This window comes from Eleutherodactylus coqui, chromosome 4 (assembly GCF_035609145.1).
Source record: "Eleutherodactylus coqui strain aEleCoq1 chromosome 4, aEleCoq1.hap1, whole genome shotgun sequence".
Classification (NCBI taxonomy): domain Eukaryota; kingdom Metazoa; phylum Chordata; class Amphibia; order Anura; family Eleutherodactylidae; genus Eleutherodactylus; species Eleutherodactylus coqui.
The window spans coordinates 156,099,842-156,125,553 of record NC_089840.1 but is presented as its reverse complement, the minus strand read 5'-3'; the positions used below and the strand labels follow the sequence as shown (position 1 = coordinate 156,125,553).

Sequence of the window (25,712 nt, the reverse complement as noted above, 5' to 3'; positions counted from 1 at the left end):
ATGCGCAGGCATATGATGGCCAAGCACCCCACAAGGTGGGACGATGCCCGTTCACCGCCTCCGGTTTTCACCACTGCCTCTCCCCCTGTGCCCCAACCTGTCTCTGAGATCCAACCCCCCTCTGAGGACACAGGCAGTACCGTCTCCTGGCCTGCACCCACACCCTCACCTCCGCTGTCCTCGGCCCCATCCAGCAATGTCTCTCAGCGTAGCGTCCAGACGTCGCTAGCGCCACTGTTTGAGCGCAAGCGCAAGTACGACGCCACGCACCCGCACGCTCAAGCGTTAAACGTGCACATTGCAAAATTGATCAGCCTAGAGATGCTGCCGTATAGGCTTGTGGAAACGGAGGCTTTCAAAAGCATGATGGCGGCGGCGGCCCCGCGCTACTCGGTTCCCAGTCGCCACTACTTTTCCCGATGTGCCGTCCCAGGCCTGCACGACCACGTCTCCCGCAACATTGTACGCGCCCTCACCAACGCGGTTACTGCCAAGGTCCACTTAACAACAGACACGTGGACAAGCACAGGCGGGCAGGGCCACTATATCTCCCTGATGGCACATTGGGTGAATTTAGTGGAGGCTGGGACAGAGTCAGAGCCTGGGACCGCTCACGTCCTACCCACCCCCCGAATTGCGTGCCCCAGCTCGGTGGTGGTATCTGCGGGGGTGTATGCTTCCTCCACTAAACCACCCTCCTCCTCCTCCTACGCAACCTCTGTCTCGCAATCAAGATGTGTCAGCAGCAGCAGCACGTCGCCAGCAGTCGGTGTCACGCGGCGTGGCAGCACAGCGGTGGGCAAGCGTCAGCAGGCCGTGCTGAAACTACTCAGCTTAGGAGAGAAGAGGCACACGGCCCACGAACTGCTGCAGGGTCTGACAGAGCAGACCGACCACTGGCTTGCGCCGCTGAGCCTCCAACCAGGCATGGTCGTGTGTGACAACGGCCGTAACCTGGTGGCGGCTCTGCAGCTCGGCAGCCTCACGCACGTGCCATGCCTGGCCCATGTCTTTAATTTGGTGGTTCAGCGCTTTCTGAAAAGCTACCCACACTTGTCATACCTGCTCGGAAAGGTGCGCCAGCTCTGCGCACATTTCCGCAAGTCCCACACGCACGCTGCCACCCTGCGGACACTGCAACATCGGTTTAATCTGCCAGTGCACCGACTGCTGTGCGACGTGCCCACACAGTGGAACTCTACGCTCCACATGTTGGCCAGACTCTATGAGCAGCGTAGAGCTATAGTGGAATACCAACTCCAACTTGCGCGGCGCCGTGGGAGTCAGCCTCCTCAATTATTTACAGAAGAGTGGGCCTGGTTGGCAGCCATCTGCCAGGTCCTTGGAAACTTTGAGGAGTCTACCCAGATGGTGAGCGGGGATGCTGCAATCATTAGCGTCACCATTCCTCTGCTATGCCTCTTGAGAAGTTCCCTGCAAAGCATAAAGGCAGACGCTTTGGAATCAGAAACGGAGGCGGGGAAGACAGTATGTCGCTGGATAGTCAGAGCAACCTCATGTCTATATCTCAGCGCGTTGAGGAGGAGGGGGAGGAGCATGAGGAGGAGGGGGAAGAGACAGCTTGGCCCACTGCTGAGGGGACAGATGCTGCTTGCCTGTCATCCTTTCAGCGTGTATGGCCTCTGCCCCCTACAACTACTGGGTGTTGAAGCTGGACACGTGGCCTGAACTCGCGCTGTATGCCCTGGAGGTGCTTGCTTGTCCTGCGGCTAGCGTCTTGTCAGAGAGTGTGTTTAGTGTGGCTGGGGGAATCATCACGGAGAAGCGTACCCACCTGTCAACCGACAGTGCCGACAGGCTTACACTCATCAAGATGAACAAAGCCTGGATTTCCCCAGACTTCTCTTCTCCACCAGCGGACAGCAGCGATACATAAACAATACGTAGGCTGCACCCGCGGATGGAAGCATCGTTCTTTATCACCATCCAAAACGGGGACCTTTTTGCTTCATCAATCTGTGTATAATATTCATCCTCCTCCTCCTGCTCCACCTCCTGAAACCTGACGTAATCACGCCGAACGTGCAATTTTTCTTAGGCCCACAAGGCTCAGTCATATAATTTTTTTAAACAATTTTTATACGTTTCAATGCTCATTAAAGGGTTGAAACTTTCACCTCAACCAATTTTTATTTTAAGTGGGCTGCCTCCAGGCCTAGTTACCAATTAAGCCACATTAACCAAAGCGATTAATGGGTTTCACCTGCCCTCTTGGTTGGGCATGGGCAATTTTTCTCAGGTACATTAGTACTGTTGGTACACCAATTTTTGTGGGCCCTCGCCTACAGTGTAATCCAATTAATTTTTTGCCCACCGGCATTACAGCTGACGTAACATCAGCTGTGATGGGCAATGCAATGGGATATTTTTATGTACCGCCGATGGGTTCCAGGGAGCCACCCATGCTGTGGGTCCACAGGGAGTTGTAAATGCATCTGTGTCCACTTCTAAAGAACCCCAGTCTGACTGGGGCATGCAGTGTGGGCCGAAGCCCACCTGCATTAAACATGACATTATTACCTCAGCTGTGATGGGCAATGCAATGGGATATATTTATGTACCGCCGGTGGCTTCCTGGCACCCACCCATGCTGTGGGTCCACAGGGAGTTGTAAATGCATCTGTGTCCACTTCTAAAGACCCCAGTCTGACTGGGGCATGCAGTGTGGGCCGAAGCCCACCTGCATTAAACATGACATTATTACCTCAGCTCTGATGGGCAATGCAATGGGATATTTTTATGTACCGCCGGTGGGTTCCAAGGAGCCACCCATGCTGTGGGTCCACAGGGAGTTGTAAATGCATCTGTGTCCACTTCTAAAGAACCCCAGTCTGACTGGGGCATGCAGTGTGGGCCGAAGCCCACCTGCATTAAACATGACATTATTACCTCAGCTGTGATGGGCAATGCAATGGGATATATTTATGTACCGCCGGTGGCTTCCTGGCACCCACCCATGCTGTGGGTCCACAGGGAGTTGTAAATGCATCTGTGTCCACTTCTAAAGACACCAGTCTGACTGGGGTTGCAGTGTGGGCCAAAGCCCACCTGCATTAAACATGACATTATTACCTCAGCTGTGATGGGCAATGCAATGGGATATTTTTATGTACCGCCGGTGGGTTCCAGGGAGCCACCCATGCTGTGGGTCCACAGGGAGTTGTAAATGCATCTGTGTCCACTTCTAAAGAACCCCAGTGTGACTGGGGCATGCAGTGTGGGCCGAAGACCACCTGCATTTCATCTGAAGTTAGCTCTGCTGTCCAGGGCACTGCAATGGGATACATTAATGTACAGCCGGTGGGTTCCAGGGAGCCACCCATGCTGTGGGTGCACACGGAATTCCCATTGCGGAGTTGTACCTGCCTGTGACTATTTATAAAAAAAACGCGGTCTGACTGGGGCATGCAGACACCTTGACAGAATGAATAGTGTGTGGCACATAGGTTCCCCATTGCTATGCCCACGTGTGCAGCTCCTGATGGCGGTGGCACAGGATTATATTTCTCATTGCTTTTGTACAGCATTGTGGGCTATCGCCCCGCCCCTTTTAAAGACGGTCGCTGCCTAGCCGTGCCAACCCTCTGCAGTGTGCCTGCGGTTCCTCCTCATGGCAGACGCACTTATAAATAGACATGAGGGTGGCGTGGCATGAGGGCAGCTGAAGGCTGCGCAGGGACAGTTTGGTGTGCGCTGTGGACACTGGGTCGTGCGGGGGGGGGGGGGGGGTGCATGTAACCCAGGAGAAGTGGCAGCGGAGTGTCATGCAGGCAGTGATTGTGCTTTGTTGGAGGTAGTGTGCTGCTTAGCTAAGGTATCCATTGCTAATGAGGGCTTTTCAGAAGTAAAAGTTGTTGGGGGGGGGGCACTCTTGCCGCTATTGTGGCTTAATAGTGGGACCTGTGAACTTGAGATGCAGCCCAACATGTTGCCCCTCGCCTGCCCTATCCGTTGCTGTGTCGTTCCCATCACTTTCTTGAATTGCCCAGATTTTCACAAATGAAAACCTTAGCGAGCATCGGCGATATACAAAAATGCTCGAGTCGCCCATTGACTTCAATGGGGTTCGTTACTCGAAACGAACCCTCGAGCATCGCGAAAATTTCGTCCCGAGTAATGAGCACCCGAGCATTTTGGTGCTCGCTCATCTCTAATCTTTAATTTTATAAAAGTTATTGCTACAAAACGTAGAAAAACTATCAACCAAAAGATCTTCTCATTTTCGTTTTTCTATTTTTTCATGGCTTTATTGAGGGTAGCTCTTTTATATCCCAGATTTCATAATCTTGTATAAATTGATTTCTCTGATGTTTTGAACATGTCCACATCAGAGCACGTTCTTTTTGCTCGTGTAAATTCTCCTAATGGAATTGCGTTGATTGTATGCTTGGGTTGTCCGCTAGAAGCACGTAATATTGCATTTCCTTGTGTGTATACAAGTTTCAATTTTTTGTGTTGACGTCATCAATGTACATCAATGTACAGACCATGTGGTCATAAAATCGATTGTCAGCTGAAAAATGAAAAAAAAAAACCTCCTCCCACCAACTCATAATCAAATTTGCAATGGTGGGAGAGAATTTGGAGCCCATCAGGGCTCTTGAGATTTGTAGAAAATACTTGCAATCAAATGCAAAAAAATATGCTTAAGAAGAAATTCAACACATTCAATAAAAAAAATCCTTCAGAGGTGTCAAATATTTGCTGTATTTGTTTAGATGAAATTTAACTGCTTCAATGGCCACATCGTGCGGTATGCTCGAGAAATCTTTCACATCGCAGAGAAGCCAACAATAATGTGACTTCCATACAAAATTCTATACCTGTTGTATAAGAGCTTTGATATGCATTAGGAAACCAGGGGTTCTCCATACCAAACGTTCCAGGGATCGATCCACCCTCGAGCTCAATCTCTCACAGGGGGAATCGATCCCAGCAATGACTGGATGTAATGGGGGAGGAAATATTCCTATATGAATTTTTGGAAATCCATTAAAAATAGCTGTGGACGGATTTTCAGGACATAGAAAGTAAGCTTCTTTATATTTCAGAACTCCCGCTGTCACTCCTTCTTTTAGCAATTTTGTTAGTTAACCCCTTAATGACATGGCCTATTTTGGCGTTGAGTACCAAGCGATTTTTTGGTATTTTTCCATCTCCATTTTTCAAAAGCCATAACTTTTTTATTTTTCCGTGGACGCAGCCGTATAAGGGCTTGTTTTTTGCGTGGCGAGCTGCAGTTTTTATCGGTGCCACTTTTGGGTACATAGACTATATCGTAAAACTTTTTTTTTTTTTTTATGATAACAGGGAGAGAAAACGCATCAATTCTGCCCAAGATTTTTTTTTTTTACAGCGTTAATCATGCAGCATAAATGATACACTAGATTTTTTCTGCGGGTCGGTACGGTTACAACGATATTAAAATTGTTATATTTTTTTTAGGTTTTTACACTTTTTTGCAATAAACCCCCCTTTTTTTTAAATCTTTTTTTTTTCTCTATAGCTGCATTCAAAGTCCTGTAACTTTTGTGTTTTTTTATATACGGAGCTCTATGAGGGCTTATTTTTTGCGAGATGAGCTGTAGTTTTTATTGGTACCATTTTGGGGAATGTACGGCTTTTTTGATCACTTTTATTGCATTTTTTTGGAGGCAAAATGCTAAAAATTAGCATTTTGCCTCTGTTTTTTAGCGTTTTTTTAACGCTTTTTGTCGTACAAAATAAAAAGCATGTTCAACTTTTTGTACACGTCGTTACGGACACGTCGACACGTCAATACCCAATATGTGGGGTTTTAATTTTTTTTCCCTTTTTTTATGCTAATATTAGAAAAAGCATAAAAAAAGGGGTTTAAAAAATTTTTTTTTACATTTTTCTTTTCTTTTTTTTACACAATTTGAGTCCCTCTGAGGGACTTGCAGCACTGTGCCTATGATCGCTGTGATAAGGCATGGCAGAGCTACTGCTCTGCCATGCCTTATCGCTTATACAGCGAGCATAGGCATAGGCAGTACAGGATGCCAGTGTCTGGCATCCTGTTGCCATGGTGACAGGCCGGGCTCTCGCGATGACATCGCGAGAGCTGGCCGGAGACACAGAGGGAGCGCGATCCCTCTGTGAACTCTTTCCCTGCCGCGATCTACTTAGCAGCGGGACGCCGGCTGTGACTGACAGCCGGCTCCCGCTGCGGGATAGCGCGGGATCTTATCTTCCCTAGGGCGGGAAGGGGTTAAAATATACAGTCTATTGTAGGGTTTTCTTTAGTTTTTCTATAAATTTCGGTGGTGTTCAATATTTTGTAAACCAGTGTGGCATATAAGTCTGCATCCAAGATAACCACATTTTCTCCCTTATCGGACTTTCTAATTACCAAGTTCCTTATTAGCATATAGTTGTTCAATTCTTTTCTTTTATTCATAGAGAGGTTAAAAAGTGTTGCATATTTAATCGATTTATGAAGATTACATAATCAGGAATATAAAAGAGCTACCCTCAATAAAGCCATGAATAAAATATAAGAACGAAAACAAGAAGATCTTTTGGCTGATAGAAATTTGATCCCTCATCCCAAAAATGAGAAGACAGCACGATAATCTGAATAATATTCTAGACAAATGAGTAAGAGTTAATCATCAGCTGTATTCTTTGTTTTTAATTACATGTGTTTTATATGAAAGTAAAAAGTACTATCGCTCAAAGGTGACCAAGATCCCGAAGTGGATCGAAACGTGTCCTATTAACCTGATTTTTATGGCACAAACATAATAAAGGCAAGAGGAGTTCAAATAAATCAGTTTCTTCTTTCTTCTTGGATATGCAGTACTGAAACGGATAGTGTTGCTCGCAGTGAGGAAGTACGTTGACCAGTTGGTCTGGATTGTAACAGGTACATACCATGCAGCCCAGTACAAACCGGGTCACAGCACTGTTGAACCCTGAGGCAAATGAAACACTGTACCACACCGTGTCTATGCAGACACAAGTCTCTGAGGGAGACAGGTAAAAAAATGAATCACACACTGACGAGTTCAGAAGAAAGAATCATCTTGTGTGCATCCCCGCACGCTCTACCACAAGATGTCACACCTGAGACATGAGCTACCCTTCAGTACAAGGAGGTCCTTGTATTGTTGGGTTAGCTTATAGCTCGGGTGTGACATCTTGTAGTAGAGTGTTCGGGGGTGCACACAAGATGATTCTTCCTTCTGACCTTGTCAGTCTGCAATTTATTCTACTAGTCTCATAGTATCCCTCAGAGACCTGTTCCTGCAATTTAAGTAGCAGAGAGATTTCCCCACCCACTACAAGTGCAACCAGGTTAACAGCCGTACCTTAGTTAGGCCCCCTGCACACAGGCGGAAATTCCGCGGCGGAATTTCTTGCAGAATTTCCGCTTGTGCCCACCTGCATAGGATTGCATTACAATACACAATCCTATGCAGATGGCTGCGATTTGTCCACCTGAAAATACACGTGGAAAACAAATCGCGACATGTTCTATTTCTGCCTGCTCAGAAATGTCACTCCCACTGCCCCGGCTTCGCTCTGCGCATGCGCCGGCTGGGCGGCAGCCGGCACATCACAGAGCCGGAGCCCCAGGAGATGATGAGAGCCGCACTGGTCCCTGCAGGGACGCAGGTCAGATTCTGTTGCGAGAATTCTTGCAGGGGATCCAACCCGCCTGTCTGCAGGTGGCCTTAAGGAGAGTCTGTCTACTGCGTCTGCACTCCAGTTCTTCAGAGTCTCAGGAGTTACATCCTTGGTGTGAGCTTGGTGGACCTTGATGACAACTAACTGTGGGGAGAGCCAAATCCTTGTGCAACAAAGACAATGCTTCTGCATTCTAGATTGGTGTACCAAATGATCCAACAAAAATGTCCACTGCGCCACAAAGGAGTGAAATTGAAAAGAATGTGATTCCAAAAGCGTACCTCAAGTCGGTGCTTAGCTTCAAGCCAGTTCACACATTGCAGCGAGTGCCATCATCTCCAACCTCCTTGGATATGTCCCAGGAAAGGAGTGTTTTTTTTTCCCTCCCAATTACTAACATTGGTTATCAATGCACAACCTGTTCTGCTTGTCCATTTCCATGATATTCTGGAACAATCTACAAAAACTCTAACCTTGCATAAGCAATTGGTTTATTTTTAGCATGCTCAAATGCAATCATGACCTAGGACATCTTGTGGGCTCTATTGATTTAAAACACAGAGTAATCCCAGGCTGCTGGTTATTGTTCCTATTTTCTTCCCCCTTGAATCCATGCGAAAATAATATAGCGGGATAGTTACTTTTATTTCTATGGCCCCAACCTGTAGTAAGGCAGAAATTGTTAGTTCAATGGCTGCTTTTCATGCGGGACTCAAGGGGACTGAGGTGTACAACAAAGCACAGCCCCTCTCTTTCTTTTCTTGTGATCAAAACAGGTGGGGCCGGAAGTTTCCTAATTTCTTCAGTGATGGTTGCCCATAGCATTAATGGAACCTGAGTAGCAAACCCCTTGAACACAAAGCACTCAATGTTGCCCATTTCCAACAGAAGTGATCCAACACCTTTTAGCAAATATCGCTTACTGCTCCCCACTGCCACATTCTCCCCATTTCTAGGTACTACTGCACATAGTGTTATGCAAGGATCCTGTGTGTGACCAGTAGTCCTAACGGGTAAGAAGAACTGAGAGGAAAGAGTACCAAGGGGGTTTTCCAGTTATGGGGCTATTGATGTCTCACCCTAAGGATAGGCCGAAAATAGCTGCTCATCGGCATTTTGCTATATTGCAATGGCCCAGCTTGGGACTTCAAGCCAAATTCTCATTGAAAACAAAAAAGAAAATTATGATATATGGCTCATCAGTTCCTAATTGTGTCCCTATCATTGAGTAACATTATATTACTGGTATCAATTGATTAAATAGTTTGAAAGTATACTGCATACTCTGAAGTTTGAAAGTATACTGCAATGTTTATTAAGTTGAAATAACAAACAATATCATACAAACATGTTGCATAAGCATTGGATAAATGAAAAATAAATTGAAAAACTTATTTTGCCTCACTCGTGGATACCACATGGGGTTTGCCATCTGGCCTTCATCTCTTACATGCTACCCTCTTAAAGAGGGTGTGCTTAGAGGTGCTCATGTATGAGAAATCATAATATAGGAGCATGAACATGACTTATGAATATATAACCTTGTTGTATTTAAAGTAAGTCATTTGTATGCCCTATATCCGCGAACGATGTAGAAATCTAGAAGCATGTCTACAATGATAATATTTAAGATGTGCGTCTCCCAATTACTTTATGGGTTCCTATTGTTCTGTGATGATTTATACTCCTTTAAAATGAATTTTATGTAATTTCAAAATTGTCCAATAATCCAGAATTTAGAAGCCACACCCACAGACTTTCCAATGGTCTGTGTAAGTCTATCACAATCCTTTATAGGCACTGCAACGGCTTTCATTAAACTTGCCACATACTTCTATTACCCATGAGATCAAGACAACCTGGAAATGGAATAGGATATTAGCAGATACATTTGTAGATATTTTCTTTTATCATTTTAAGGTTCCCTGATGCATCTTCATATCTGCCCACACTATCATCCCACCTCAGAACCAAGGCTTACAGTACCTTCAGGTGAGAAGTGGAAAATCCGTAGCATATCCACAGTGCTGCTGACTAGGAATTGGGTTAGAATCTTATGCATAAAGGAGACAGTTCTGCAACCGTAGTTGATATCTGCCCAAAGGAATTGGAGGGTAAACAACATTTTCAAAACTCCCCTGCTATTTTCACTGCCTCTTATTCCAATTCTTTCTAAACTCTGTTGTGTGAACATACTTTTACTCTGCAGGTGCATTGAAAACAAAATTAAAATGGAATACTTGTTGCTTGGTATCAACAGATTATCGCTGGTCACAGGAGCTTATAGCAGTTGGGCAGCCCATAGTCAGCTTTTTGTCTGGTGATCTTTCTAATTAAAGGAATTTTCCAAACCCAATGTGTAGTTATAAAAGAGTTTTCCCTCACTATTACAGCATTGCAAGGTCAGTTGACTACTTAAATACAGAATTGAATTTAAACTCGCTACCTTCATCCACAAAGCCCTCCACAGCGCAGCGCCCCCCTATATCGCCTCCCTCATCTCAATCCATCAACCAGCCCGGGCTCTCTGCTCTGCTAACGAAACCAAACTGAGCGCCCCGTTAATTCGAACTTCTCATTCCCGCCTCCAAGACTTCTCCAGAGCAGCACCGATCCTCTGGAACGCACTACCAAAGGCTACCCGAGCAATCCAGGACTCGCAGAACTTCAGGCGTGCTCTAAAAACGCACCTCTTCAGGGAGGCATACCGCATTCCCTAAACAAACCCCTCTGTACGCCACCTGATAACATGCTCCCTGACCTACTAACTGCACTCCCTGCTAGCCACCATATACCGCTCCTGCAGTCATACGGATTCTGCCGTCACACGGCTAAATGTCTGAACATTGTCTATGTGTATAACATCGCTCACTCTCCACCTCTCCATACCATGCACATCTCCAGCCCCTTTACCTTCTGTATCAGCCCACTATTCGTAGTATGTAAGCTCGTTGGAGCAGGACCCTCACCCCTATTGTTTCCATCAATTGATTACTATGTAACCGTGGTTCTGTAATGTTTGTACTTTTGTCTTTCTGTATCCCCCCTGTCTATGTAAGCGCTGCGGAATATGTTGGCGCTATACAAATAAAGTTTATTATTATTATTATTATTACTTTTTGAAGTAAACTATATTTCACACTGTAGAATGAAAAATACAGAAAACTATATCCATATACTTAATTTTTGAATTCAGGGTATTAAAAACTCTATTGTGTCATTAACCTAATGATCCAAACCCATTTTTTTACTTTCCTGTTAGATTCCCCATGACTATATCAGAAGATATTACCATACCAAAACCAAGTCACACAGCTGCAAGGGTTCATTGATGAACTTAATTAGCACACACACACACATTATATATATATATATATATATATATATATATATATATATATATAATATATATTACACTTGTATATATATTCACCCCCCTCCACCACCCACCTTTTCAAATTTTAGCAGAAGAAATGTAGCTGTATTTGGATCTGTGAAGCTATCTTAATTGTAAGGGTTTCATTAATTTAAAAGTTGCTCACTATAGATGAGCGAGTATCTCCCCCGCTCGAGACTGCAGGTTCGGGTGCCGGCAGCGGACACGGAGCTGCGGGGGAGAGCGGGGCGGAACGGAGGGGAGATCTCTCTCTCCCTCTCTCCCCCCCGCTCCCTCCTGCTGACAGCCGCTACTCACCGCTCCCCCGTGTCGGCACCCGAACCTTCTATCTCGAGCGGGGAAGATACTCGCTAAAGGCAATGCTCGCTCGAGCAATTGCCTTTAGCGAGTATACTCACTCATCTCTATTTCTCACCCCTTCTTTGCTGCAGAGGGATTGCCTACCCCCTTTCTCTTACATCAACTAGCTCCACCCCTTTGAATTCAGCAGCATGTATGATTTTTTTTTTCTCTCATTTGAAACTTACCAGCTCAATCGTTCAAATCTCACATACAACACATATACTTCACCCCTTTTGGAGAGACGGGATGAGTCAGGAAGAATCACAGCAAAAATCACAATTTGTAGAGACCACACAATTACTTCAAATAATAATTACCCCTCTCTACTCAACTGTACACTTTGTGACCCACCATCTTTCAGTGCGTCTTGTTTCTACGGCGCACAAACTGCAACAAAAGTGGCATGATATCTTTATTCTATGGGTCAGTACGATTGCTACGATACCAAACTTGTATAGTTTTTTTTTTTTACTGTACTAGTCTTTTTTTGTTCAAAGACATTTAATTTTTTTCAATTATTTTTTGCGTTCATCTTGTGCACGCAATAACTTTTTTAATTTTCCATCGACGTGGCATTATGTCATACTGCAGGAACAATCAAAGCATCACATGTTGTATTCCCCTAGGGGCGCTTAAAAGAAAAGTAAAAATAAGATAAATAAAGCCTTATTAATTGTAAAAAGAAACACCACCTTCCTCTTGTGTTTTTTTTAAATTCTTTATTTCCACATTTTCAGTTTCCATATAAAGAACATTTTTCTGCATTTCTGCAGCCATAGGGCTCAGTCAGACGGGCGTTTTTGCGCGCGATTTGCGCATGCGCCCGGCGATTTTATAAAACCATTGCTTTGCAATGGTATCGGACACATGAGCGCTTTTTATGAGCTCGTCCGATAAATTATAGAACAGAAATCGCAGATCGCACCTATCTGCGATTTGCGATTCCTGTTCTCTTCTCTATATGCGCTCAATGGGGCCGGCGGCAGCAGCGCCAACCCCATTGAGAACATATAGTAGACAAATCATTCTCCTCTGCCACAGCTGTAACAGCTGTGGCAAAGAAGAGTGATGTTTGCCCATTGAATTCAATGGAGCCGCAATGGGCTGCCGGCGAGCGCGGGATGAATTTTCGGGAAGGGCAGCTGAGAGCTGCCCCTGATTAGTCCCTGCGCTGAGCCAATCAGAGGCAGCACTCACTCACCAATTCATTAATTCATGAATGGGTAAGTGAGAGCTGCCTCTGATTGGTGAGGCTGTGACCAATCAGAGGCAGCTCATTCAGCAGGTGGGGATTTTAAATCCCCGGCTGCTGAATACTACTCAGAGCAGTTCAGGAGAACTGCCGCCGGCCGCGGCTGAACTCCGTCTGCCGGGACCAGGTGAGTATATATATTTTTTTCTTTTTACACATTTCTGGATGAATTGCAGGAAAAGGCTTATATATTTAAAGGGGTTGTCCTGCGCCGAAACGGGTTTTTTTTTTTTCAACAGCCCCCCCGTTCGGCGCGAGACAAACCCGATGCACTGGTTAAAAAAGAAAACCGGACAGTGCTTACCTGAATCCCCGCGCTCCGGTGACTTCTTACTTACCTGGTGAAGATGGCCGCCGGGATCTTCTCCCTTGGTGGACCGCAGGGCTTCTGTGCGATCCATTGCCGATTCCAGCCTCCTGATTGGCTGGAATCGGCACGTGACGGGGCGGAGCTACACGGAGCCGCTCTCTGGCACGAGCGGCCCCATTCAGGAGAGAAGAAGACCGGACTGCGCAAGCACGTCTAATCCGGCGATTAGACGCTGAAAATTAGACGGCACCATGGAGACGAGGACGCTAGCAACGGAACAGGTAAGTGAATAACTTCTGATAACTTCTGTATGGCTCATAATTAATGCACAATGTACATTACAAAGTGCATTAATATGGCCATACAGAAGTGTATAACCCCACTTGCTTTCGCGGGACAACCCCTTTAAGCCCTTCCCGAAAATTCATCGTGAGATCGCCCGCAGCACATTGCTTTCAATGGAGCCGGCTGTACTGCGCTCCTCCGGCCCGTTTCTATTGAAACGCGGCTAGGAGCAGTTTTTTCGGGCGATTTTTTTCGGCCCCGGTCACGCGATTTGCGGATGCGCATCCGTCATGCGATCCGCAAATCGCAGGAAAAAACGCCCGTGTGACTAAGGCCATAAGATGCATATTACATTGATGATTTCGATAACTATTTCGCAGAAATCGATCATCTGTAAATAACAAAGAAACCCCTATCCCCACCTGCTCCCCCAGAAAAACACATCAAAAACAACGTTATGTCCGTTTTCTCCAGACTTCTTCCTCTTGTTAGCCATCTCAGTAAAACCGTTGTCACTCAACCATCCTCTATGTTCACAGATAAATTTTGTCTATTTTTCCACAGACCCTCTGGTTGCACACCTGCTTGTTTTAGCATCCTTTCAGACCCTCTGACTGCGTTTTTGCCCTCTCTCTCCCCTACAATCTACGTAGAGGAGTTTAGCAGGGGACTAGATGTCTTTCTAGAGCACTATGATATTACAGGATATAGACATTAGGTGACTAGCAAGGTTGTCAATCTCAAATGTTGATCCAGGGATTACAACGTAGTCACTACATAGTATCTGTTTCACTGTCTCTGAGTCCTTCAGGAATGTCAGCCAGAAAATTAAGAAGGGAGGGTTGAACCGTCACCAAGACCCACACATTCTTATGAAACCAGGCTTCCTAACTAACACTTCCTCTCAGTCCCATCCAACTTTGCTATTCATTCACTCAATCTCATCTCATGGAAATAATGCACTTTCATAGATTCCAAAAATACCCAAAAACATACTGATCTGTCAGGTTCTTTGCATGGATCAAAGCATGACAGGTGCCCTCCTTGGCCAGTGACAGGGGATAATCTCAGTCTCAGGAGAAAGACAGATTTTTTAGGAATAAAACTTCCTTAAATTTATATAGCACGCTCGTCTATAGCACCGCATTCTTCACTGGGTTCTGGATTTGCCCCTGTTGGGCGGCAAATGTTGGAGAAAGCTTAAAGATTGCTTTCCAAATTATGTCTTTGGGTTTCAAATTAGGTTGTTTATAGCCTGGCCTTGAATACCTAGAAGATGACTGGATATGATCATAAGCTGTCCATATTTAATTGACAGGCAACAGTTTTTATAGAGGCATATGCCTCAATTAAAATAAATCTAGTTTATTATAATTCATTTTTTGCCATTGATTCATAAAACGAAAACACAAATATGGATAATCATGATAAAGCATTTACCATCTAAAATGCCAAACACGCTGGCCCAGTTGAATCATATATTATATTCTTTCAAAAAACTATTGGTTGAAATTATTGACATCCGTTTAGAATATTTAAAATAAAACTTTACACCTCCTGGTCACCAGAATTCGATTGTTGGCTTTATTTTGTGTTTTAATCAGATATGAGATTGTGTCTTCCATCCAATAAAATGCTTTCAATTCAAGACACCTTTACACAGTACAACTGTTGTTCGCATAGATGCCTAACAGCTATACCAGTGACTGCTACCATAACGGAAGAGGAAAATGGAACATGCACATAGCCTTACCCTTTGCCTCAGATTTCACTATTTGCCCAAATATACTCATATACTCAAAAATAAATCAGGCACCTAGAGGTGGTTGAAATCTAAATAAGACTTTCTCTGCATGATAACTAAGTGATTACAATCTGAGAGCAAACCAAGAATTTATTGCAGAGTACTGAACACATGAAGGAGGGCTCTAGGACCCTGTTTTACCGCTTTTAGCTTGGGTACAAGTTGGGATATGGGTGGTATAGGAACATACAGGTTCCATTTGGTATCCTGCAGCATACCACTCCACATTTGCTGTAACTGAGTCTCTAGATCGTGCAAACACATAGGATGTGGAAGTTGGAGTCCCAGATAGTCCCATATATGAGACCATCTCGTATTTTCTATTGGTAATAAATCTCTCAACCGAGCAGCCACAGAAGTGGGACAATGTTGTTGGGGCATTCCTGTGACCCCCTTGTATGCGCGGTCGAACATTATTGTGCTGCCTCTTGGAAGCCGCCTTAGGAGGAACAAGATGTCCTGAACACATCACTGAGCTGTCATTGTCCCTCCCTCGTACCATACTGTTGTATGCGATGACCCCCAGACCATCACTCCAGTAGTGTGGGCAGTGTGCTGCTCCACAGCAAAGGCAGGATTGAGGCACTCACCACAAGGTCTCTAGACATGAACACGCCTGTTATCTGTGTCCAAAGCTAGCGCCAGCAGCACGTGACCCTGGGTTTTCATCACTAACACCGCCTTGGTTGGTTGTATTAGCTTCCTGAAAACACTTTCTTCCTTTCCCACCTATATTTGAGCTTTTAGGTGCGTTCATGCATGTCCTGCTGTATACTGTCACTATGGCTGCATGTCTACATGACCATTTTGTGTTTTATTTATTTACAGAAAATGCAAGATTCAGTCCTGAAGTGGAGACGAGCGAGCCGGTGTTACAATTACACTACAGTACCGAAGGAACTACCACGAGTACAATAAGGCTGGACTTCACAGATGAGTGGTAAATGATCATATAACTTTATTAGGGACTTTTAGGGACTGCTTGGTAAAAAAAAAATACATTGAGCTGTGCCAATCCCTGTGTATAAGCTTCCATCTGATTGAGTGGCATTCAGCCTGTAATTGGTTGCAGTGGTCATGTGATCCTGTGACAGGATGAGAAAAGTGCACAGGGGGCTGAGCACCATGACAACGGCCGTTACGGGGAATCGAGTGAAATATAACTTTTTTGTTACACATTTGTTACACTGGGCTGAGCGAATTGCAATTTATTTCTTTTCACCGACTGACTTTATGAAACGCGGTATGTATTGTTAAGTGATGCATATATGAAGCTAAATAAAATTATTAAAAGGACCTATCATCAAGACGCCTATGTCAGTTTTATTGAAAAAAAAATCATGAGTCACCCCACACCCCACCCAAAAGAAGGAAAAAAAACAAAGACATTAGGATTTTCCTAAATGTGGCCCATTAAAAATTAACATAAAAAGCTTTGAAACCACCATCGAAACTGCCCAACTCCCTGTTAATGTTCTTCTGAAATCACTCACACACTCCTGCAATCTCGCGACCCACCTCCTTTTCCCTGAACGGGAGTTTTTGCTGGTTAATGTGAGATCTCACGTTCTGGCTAAAAGAGCGCTATGTTCTGCATCAATACCACAGTTATCAATCGTTAACAGTTATATTTACTCTTAGGTTTTTTTTTTTCAGTTTTGTTTTTCATGCTTCTTTTAATCGCACCTTGGCCACATCAATTGACAAAACCCTGCCATAAGATGGATCACTACCTTGGTTTACTATTGGATAATAGTGATCGCGTGACTGCAGACCGCTCAACGAGGCCTCTGGTCACTGCTTCAGGCTCTCGACACCCTTTGGTAGCCAGCATCAAGGAGATTTAAAATTTCTCAGACTGTCCTTGGCTTCTGCGCATGTTTCCTTCATTTTGCTGGCGGGCGCATGCGCAGACGCTGGGGAAGGTCCATGAAGGATGATTGCTTTGAGGTTCAAATGCGAAGGCCTCTGGTAAGATGTTTGATTTTCTCTCACTGATTGCATCAGTGAGGGGAGATAAAACTTCACCTTTTTTTCTCCTAACGGTGATCACATGATCATGGATTGCATACTGCAGCCATCGGTCACTGCTACAGGCTTTCAGCTACCTTTAGTAGCCAGGAGCATGGAGATTTAAAATTTTTGGGGGGCACTCCCCAGCTTCTACGCTTGCAGCCATCATTTTGCCAATGGGCACATGCGCAGAAGCCGGGGCAAGGTCTGTGAATAAAGATTTCGCCAGGGGATATTGCCGGAGGCCTTAGGTGAGTAATTTCACCTTCCATCCAATCCGTGAGGGGAGATGAAACTTTATTTATGCGATTGTCGTTATCCATTAGATAATAGTGATTGTGGGCCCCCGACCACTGCTCCCTGCTATACGCTACCTCCGGCAGCCGATAGCAGGGAGCTGTCATATGCACACATCCCAGGGCTTTAGTCTACAGGGCCTGCATGTGTCTACAGCCCTGTAGATTAAAGCCCAGACACCCAGGATGTGAAAACACATATGGGTAGTCACTAAGACCTTGGTTAGACGAGCGTTTTTTTTCATGCTGCTAGCAGCACACAGTACGCTTTTCTAACAGGAACCAATAGGTTGCTCTAGAAGCGATCACATGAGAGAATTTTAGGAGTGCGAAATGGCGTGCACCTAACAAAGATAGGACATGCTGCAGGTCACATGTAGCTCTGTGATGTGCACAAAAGCTAGGACCTGTCCTATCTTTGGTGCGAGCTGCACAGGAGTAGCCATTGACTCCTGTGGGAGCAGGAGTCTGTGAAAACTCCTGCACAGGAAAAGAAGATTCCCTGCTGCTTACAGCAGGACATTTGACGTGCTACCCGCAAGCACATTTTAAATGTCCCTCTGTAAACTCCTGTTAGTCCCCGGGGGTTGAGGGGACTTCCCAAGGGTCCCCTTAGTTCCCGTGGGGACTAACAGAAATTTACAGCAGGACATTTAAAATGTGCTTCTAGGCAGCATGTTTTAATGTCCTGCTGTAAGCAGCAGGGCATTCCCCCAACCACACTGCTGGGCAATTCGCTTTCAGCGGGAGGAAGTAGAGGACTCCCTCTACCTCTCTCCCAAAGGGATTTCTCTAGAGAGAGAGGGAGAGAGAGATAGGGCAGGGCTTTCCCCGAGAGCGTGGGCGGAGGGGGCAGAGGCAATTTTCCCTAGGTCCACCTCCTCTGTTTTTGCTATGGGAATCCCTGTGAGATACCATGTAGCCACGCTTCCATTTTTTAGCCCCACCCCTTTCTCTGCGCTACGGGGATATCCCTCGGGGATCACCACAGCAGGGAGAGCCAGAGCAGGATGTGGGTTAATGCCCCATAGCAGGGAGGCAGAGCGCGGCTATGGGGGATTAACCCATAGCAGGGACAGACAGAATGGGCTATGGGTTAATCCCCTGTAGCCCAAACCCTCTCTCTCCCTGCTATCGGGAAATCCCAAAGCTCTGCAGGGCTTCTCTCTCTCCTCCTGGAGCAACTGCTTTTTACACATGCGAGCAGCATTTTTTGTGCGGCTATTTGTGCGCAAAAAAACACTCATCTGATGAAGGCTTAAGGGGTTAGGCCTCATGTCCATGGGGAAAATCAGGCCTGCTACGGATTCTCCATGGAGAATCCGCAGCTGGTCCTTCCTGCCCCGCGGACATGAGCGCTGAAAATAGAATATACTTACCTGCTGCGGGCCGTGCGTGTCTTCCCTTCTTCCCGGCCGGATCTTCTTTCTTCGGCCCAGTGGATGTGCTCGGCACGCCGGCTGCGTGCCACGCGCATGCGCCGGGCACATCCGCCGGGCTGAAGCAAGAAGATCCGGCCGGGAAGAAGGGAAGACAGGCACAGCCCGCAGCAGGTGAGTATATTCTGATTTTAGGTCTCCCGCAGATCGGACGGCTTCCATAGGCTTCAATAGAAGCCTGCGGGAGTCGTCCGCGCGGGAGACCTGCACCAAATGGAGCATGGTCCGGATTTTTTCCTGCACGCGGATCCGCGTCTGCAGGGAAAAATGACATCCGCAAGTATTTAACTACCTGCGGGTGTCTAATGCGTCCCTATGGGCCGCGGATCCGCGTGCAGGAAAAATGCTGCAGATTTTAAATCAGAATTTGTAAGTGGACATGAGGCCTAACGGTCCCAGCAAATGTAATTTAATTATTAAAGGATAGCCATCATCCATTTCGATAACTCTCTGTATGTAGAGGAGAAAGAGAGAATAAAAATGCCTAATCTCAGTTTGGAAAAAATTACTAGAGCTCATATAATTACTGGGTCAAAAAAATCTGTTGGCCATTTTCTCAACTTGAGCTCCTATGTTGATTCTCCTGGTAATTGCGTTATTTTTTGGCCCTAAAAATACCAAACTGTGATTGATCAGGGTCAACCTACTATTTGCTGATAAACAGCTTTTTCACTGCTTGGCATTATTAGCTTGTTATTTTATATGTTTGTGACATAAGAGTTATGTTTTCAATTAACATCCCAGTGAAACAATTCTGGCGTTACATTTATTTATTTATTTAATGGGATTCACCGTGCATGATAAATAATGCAATAGTTTTATGTGTTGGACCTCTAAATACATATCAATATCACAATTATGTATTTTTTTAATTGTTTTGGAGAAAAAATGGTATATACATTAAATTTTTATTTTTTAATATTTAAAAAAAAAAATGGAACATTTTTGTTTTTAGTCCCGGTACCTCAGTATTTTAGTATATTGTAATATTATTAGCAGTCTGTTTAGCCATGTCATAGTTAAGGCTTAATAGGCATCCATAGGCTGCCCTGGGACTGTCATGCCAAGCCATGGGCACCCAATAATCGCGTCAACTAGGTGGCCAATGAGTTCACAGAGAGGCAGCCATCCTCCAGGTGGCTACTGAGACACCATGGTCAGCCTTGACCACAGCATTTAAGCAGTTAAACAGCCACAATTGGAGCTAGCTACAACCAGGGCTATTGCAGGTGATTAACACCTCTATATAATATGCTGACATTGTAGGGAGTTCAAAATTAATTTTAATTTTAGATTAATTTAAGCAATAAAAAACTAACTACCAAACAGGTTTTCTTTTTTCTTTTTTTTTCTAGACTTTTTTAGGTTTCTATTGTGGAATTAGTTGGTGCTATACAAATAAAGATTATTATTGTTATTATTATGGCCTCTATTTTAATTAGGGTAGCTGCAGAAATACATCAAGCAAAGCTAATCCAATCCTAAATTTATATTTCAGCTTAAATATCCATCTAAGTACCTTAAGTTTCAGAATTGCTGTTGGCCTCTTGAAATAGCTGATCAGTTTGGGTACCTGAGGTCGGACCCTCAGCGGTCCTAAGGATAGGTCATCAATTATTTCCCAGGTTACACTTTTAACCCTTTTCAATCCACTGTCTGATGTCTAAAGGCATTCTGATTGAAGGCTGTACAGCTCTGATGTCGGAAGACGTCCGGCAGGGTTTTCTTACTGTATATTACTAGCTGCTCTGTTGTCAGGGGCCTCTCCAGCATGTCACATACCGCAGTACTGGCTCTAGCCAGCAGATGGAGATGAAAATTCCTGGAGAACAGAAGTCCCAGAGGATCGAAAAACGGCAAATGTTGTCCCTATCTTCAAAAAAGGGAAGAAGGTGGATCCAGGAGACTACAGGCTTGTGAGCCTGACTTGTATACCAGGAAAGATCTTTGAACAAATTATTAAACAGCATATATTCAAGTTCTTGGATGAAAATGCGGTAATTAACCAGAGCCAGCATGGGTTTGTAACAAACAAGTCAAGCCAGACTAATCTAATTTCCTTCTATGATAGTATTACTGACTGGGTTGATCAAGGGAATGCGGTGGATATAGTTTTTCTTGACCTTAGTAAAGCATTTGACAAAGTATCTCATACTATACTTATTGAAAAAATGACCAAATATGGGATTGACAAGGCAACTGTTAGGTGGATGCAAAACTGGCTGAATGATCGTACTCAAAGAGTGGTCATAAATGGCTGCACATCCAAGTGGAAGAATGTATCAAGTGGGGTGCCACTAGGCTCTGTCCTAGGCCCAGTGTTGTTCAACATTTTTATAAATGATCTGGAGAAGGGAATTGATGGGAAACATGATTTGCTGATGACACAAAGCTAGGAGGAATAGCTAACACTAGGGAAGAGAGAGAGAGAGTATTCAAAAAGATCTAGAAAAGTTTGCACAGTGGGCAGCGACCAACATAATGGTATTTAACAAGGAGAAATGCAAAGTCCTACATCTGGGCAAGAAAAATGAAAAAAGCACATACAGAATGGGAGGAATTGAGCTAAGCAGCAGCACATGTGAAAAAGACTTGGGTATACTAATAGATCATAGACTGAACATGAGTCAACAATGTGATACAGCAGCCTAACACAAATCTTGGTTAGATTAAGAGAAGCATATAGTATAGATCACGTGAGGTTCATTATCCCCCTCTACTCTTCCTTACTCTACCTTACTTTAAAAAAGACATAGACAAACTGGAGCAAGTTCAGAGAACAGTTACCAAGACGGTAGGCGGTCTGAAAATCATGTCCTATAAAGAACGGTTAAAGGATCTGGGAATGTTTAGCTTGCAAAAAAGAAGGCTGAGAGGAGACTTAATAGCGGTTTACAAATATCTGAATTGTTGTCACACTGCAGAGGGATCAGCCCTATTCTCATTTGCACAAGGAAAAACTAGATATTATAAAAATCTTTCTGACAGTGAGGGTGATCAATGAGTGAAACAGGTTACCACGGGAGGTGGTGAGTTCTCCTTCAACTGAAGTGTTCAAACAAAGGCTAGACAAATATCTGTCTGGGATGATTTAGAAAATCCTGCACTGAGCAGGGGGTTGGACCCGATGACCCTGGAGGTCCCTTCCAACTCTACCTTTATATGATATGATATATGATATATATGGTGCCATTGTAAAATGCCAGAAAGAGAAAGCCCCCTAAAAAACCCTGAATCCAAAATTGGATTGCAAAGGGTTAATAGTATCTGCATCTAGAAACTATCGCACATGCTCCAGAGTAACTAGACAATGCACTAAAACGTTTACCTTGCCATGATCCATCTCTTACAGTAGAATTAATATTATTTCCTTACTAAATATATGCTGCATACCTTTAATAATATGACATAATACACTTGCTGATAGTCCCCTTAGGCTTAATATTTACAGTAAAACTTCTAATGTTTTTAACTAGAGATGAGCGAGCACCAAAATGCTCGGGTGCTCGTTACTCGGGACGAACTTTTCGCGATGCTCGAGGGTTCGTTTCGAGTAACGAACCCCATTGAAGTCAATGGGCGACCCGAGCATTTTTGTATTTCGCCGATGCTCGCTAAGGTTTCCTTGTGTGAAAATCTGGGCAATTCAAGAAAGTGATGGGAACGACACAGCAACGGATAGGGCAGGCGAGGGGCTACATGTTGGGCTGCATCTCAAGTTCACAGGTCCCACTATTAAGCCACAATAGCGGCAAGAGTGGGCCCCCCCCCCTCCCAAAAACTTTTACTTCTGAAAAGGCCTCATTAGCATGGCATACCTTAGCTAAGCACCACACTACCTCCAACAAAGCACAATCACTGCCTGCATGACACTCCACTGCCACTTCTCCTGGGTTACATGCTGCCCAACCGCCCCCCCTCCCCCCCACAGCGCACACCAAAGTGTCCCTGCGCAGCCTTCAGCTGCCCTCATGCCACACCACCCTCATGTCTATTTAGAAGTGCGTCTGCCATGACGAGGAACCGCAGGCACACACTGCAGAGGGTTGGCACGGCTAGGCAGCGACCCTCTATAAAAGGGGCGGGGCGATAGCCCACAATGCTGTACAGAAGCAATGAGAAATAGAATCCTGTACCACCGCCATCAGGAGCTGCACACGTGGGCATAGCAATGGGGAACCTATGTGCCACACACTATTCATTCTGTCAAGGTGTCTCTGCATGCCCCAGTCAGACCGGGCTTTTTAATTCATAGACACAGGCAGGTACAACTCCCTATTGTGAAGTCCCTGTCGACCGACAGCATGGGTGGCTCCCTGGAACCCACCGGCGGTACATAAAAATATCCCATTGCATTGCCCAACACAGCTGAGGTAGTAATGTCGTGCTTAATGCAGGTGGGCTTCGGCCCACACTGCATGCCCCAGTCAGACTGGGGTTCTTTACAAGTGGAAACAGATGCATTTATAATTCCCTGTGGACCCACAGCATGGGTGGGTGCCAGGAAGCCACCGGCGGTACATAGAAATATCCCATTGCATTGCCCAACACAGCTGAGGTAGTAATGTCGTGCTTAATGCAGGTGGGCTTCGGCCCACACTGCATGCCCCAGTCAGACTGGGGTTCTTTAGAAGTGGACACATGTAGGTTAAACTCCGTGTGCACCTACAGCATGGGTGGCTCCCTGGAACCCACCGGCGATACACAAAAATATCCCATTGCATTGCCCAACACAGCTGAGGTAGTAATGTCGTGCTTAATGCAGGTGGACTTCGGCCCACACTGCATGCCCCAGTCAGACTGGGGTTCTTTAGAAGTGGAAACAGATGCATTTACAACTCCCTGTGGACCCACAGCATGGGTGGCTCCCTGGAACCCACCGGCGGTACATAAAAATATCCCATTGCATTGCCCAACACAGCTGAGGTAGTAATGTCGTGCTTAATGCAGGTGGGCTTCGGCCCACACTGCATGCCCCAGTCAGACTGGGGTTCTTTACAAGTGGAAACAGATGCATTTATAATTCCCTGTGGACCCACAGCATGGGTGGGTGCCAGGAAGCCACCGGCGGTACATAGAAATATCCCATTGCATTGCCCAACACAGCTGAGGTAGTAATGTCGTGCTTAATGCAGGTGGGCTTCGGCCCACACTGCATGCCCCAGTCTGACTGGGGTTCTTTAGATGTGGTTTCAGATGCATTTATAATTCTCTGTGGACCCACAGCATGGGTGGGTGCCAGGAAGTCACTGGCGGTACATAAATATATCCCATTGCATTGCCCAACACAGCGGATGTAACGTCAGCTGTAATGCAGGTGGGCTAAAAATTCATTTGATTACACTGTAGGCGAGGGCCCACAAAAATTGCTGTATCAACAGTACTAATGTACATCAGAAAAATTGGCCATGGCCAACCAAGAGGGCAGGTGAAACCCATTAATCGCTTTGGTTAATGTGGCTTAAGTGGTAACTAGGCCTGGAGGCAGCCCAGTTTAACGAAAAATTGGTTGAAGTTAAGGTTTTAACGCTTTTAAGAGCATTGAAACGTATAAAAATTGTTTAGAAAAATTATATGAGTGAGCCTTGTGGCCCTAAGAAAAATTGCCCGTTCGGCGTGATTACGTGAGGTTTCAGGAGGAGGAGCAGGAGGAGGAGGAGGAGGAATATTATACACAGATTGATGAAGCAGAAATGTCCCCGTTTTGGATGGTGAGAGAGAACGATGCTTCCATCCGCGGGTGCAGCCTACGTATTGCTTACGTATCGCTGCTGTCCGCTGGTGGAGAAGAGAAGTCTGGGGAAATCCAGGCTTTGTTCATCTTGATGAGTGTAAGCCTGTCGGCACTGTCGGTTGACAGGTGGGTACGCTTATCCGTGATGATTCCCCCAGCCACACTAAACACACTCTCTGACAAGACGCTAGCCGCAGGACAAGCAAGCACCTCCAGGGCATACAGCGCGAGTTCAGGCCACGTGTCCAGCTTCGACACCCAGTAGTTGTAGGTGGCAGAGGAGTCACGGAGGACGGTCGTGCGATCGGCTATGTACTCCCTCACCATCCTTTTACAGTGCTCCCGCCGACTCAGCCTTGACTGGGGAGCGGTGACACAGTCTTGCTGGGGAGCCACAAAGCTGGCAAAGGCCTTGGAGAATGTTCCCCTGCCTGCGCTGTACATGCTGCCTGATCTCTGCGCCTCCCCTGCTACCTGGCCCTCGGAACTGCGCCTTCTGCCACTAGCGCTGTCGGATGGGAAGTTTACCATCAGTTTGTCCACCAGCGCCCTGTGGTATAGCATCATTCTCGAACCCCTTTCCTCTTCGGGAATGAGAGTGCAAAGGCTCTCCTTATACCGTGGGTCGAGCAGTGTGTACACCCAGTAATCCGTAGTGGCCAGAATGCGTGTAACGCGAGGGTCACGAGAAAGGCATCCTAACATGAAGTCAGCCATGTGTGCCAGGGTACCTGTACGCAACACATGGCTGTCTTCACTAGGAAGATCACTTTCAGGATCCTCCTCCTCCTCCTCTTCTTCCTCCTCAGGCCATACACGCTGAAAGGATGACAGGCAAGCAACATGGGTACCGTCAGCAGTGGGCCAAGATGTCTCTTCCCCCTCCTCCTCATCTTCTTCCTCCTCCTCACCGCGCTGAGATATAGACAGGAGGTTGCTCTGACTATCCAGCGACATACTGTCTTCCCCCGACTCTGTTTCCGAGCGCAAAGCGTCTGCCTTTATGCTTTGCAGGGAACTTCTCAAGATGCATAGCAGAGGAATGGTGACGCTAATGATTGCAGCATCGCCGCTCACCACCTGGGTAGACTCCTCAAATTTTCCAAGGACCTGGCAGATGGCTGCCAACCAGGGCCACTCTTCTGTAAATAATTGAGGAGGCTGAC

At 45.7% G+C, this 25,712-nt stretch overlaps 1 protein-coding gene across 5 annotated transcripts in view; it reads left to right on the top strand.

Annotated features, from left to right (window-relative positions):
* The window catches only part of DCAF6 (DDB1 and CUL4 associated factor 6), a 992,542-nt gene that overhangs the window by 592,784 nt on the left and 374,046 nt on the right, over positions 1 to 25,712 (top strand). For all 5 annotated transcript variants that reach the window (XM_066600328.1, XM_066600324.1, XM_066600329.1 and 2 more), the window contains one exon: positions 15,893 to 16,004. In XM_066600328.1, the coding sequence (XP_066456425.1) occupies positions 15,893 to 16,004 (112 nt within the window). The remainder of the gene's footprint in view (positions 1 to 15,892; positions 16,005 to 25,712) is intronic.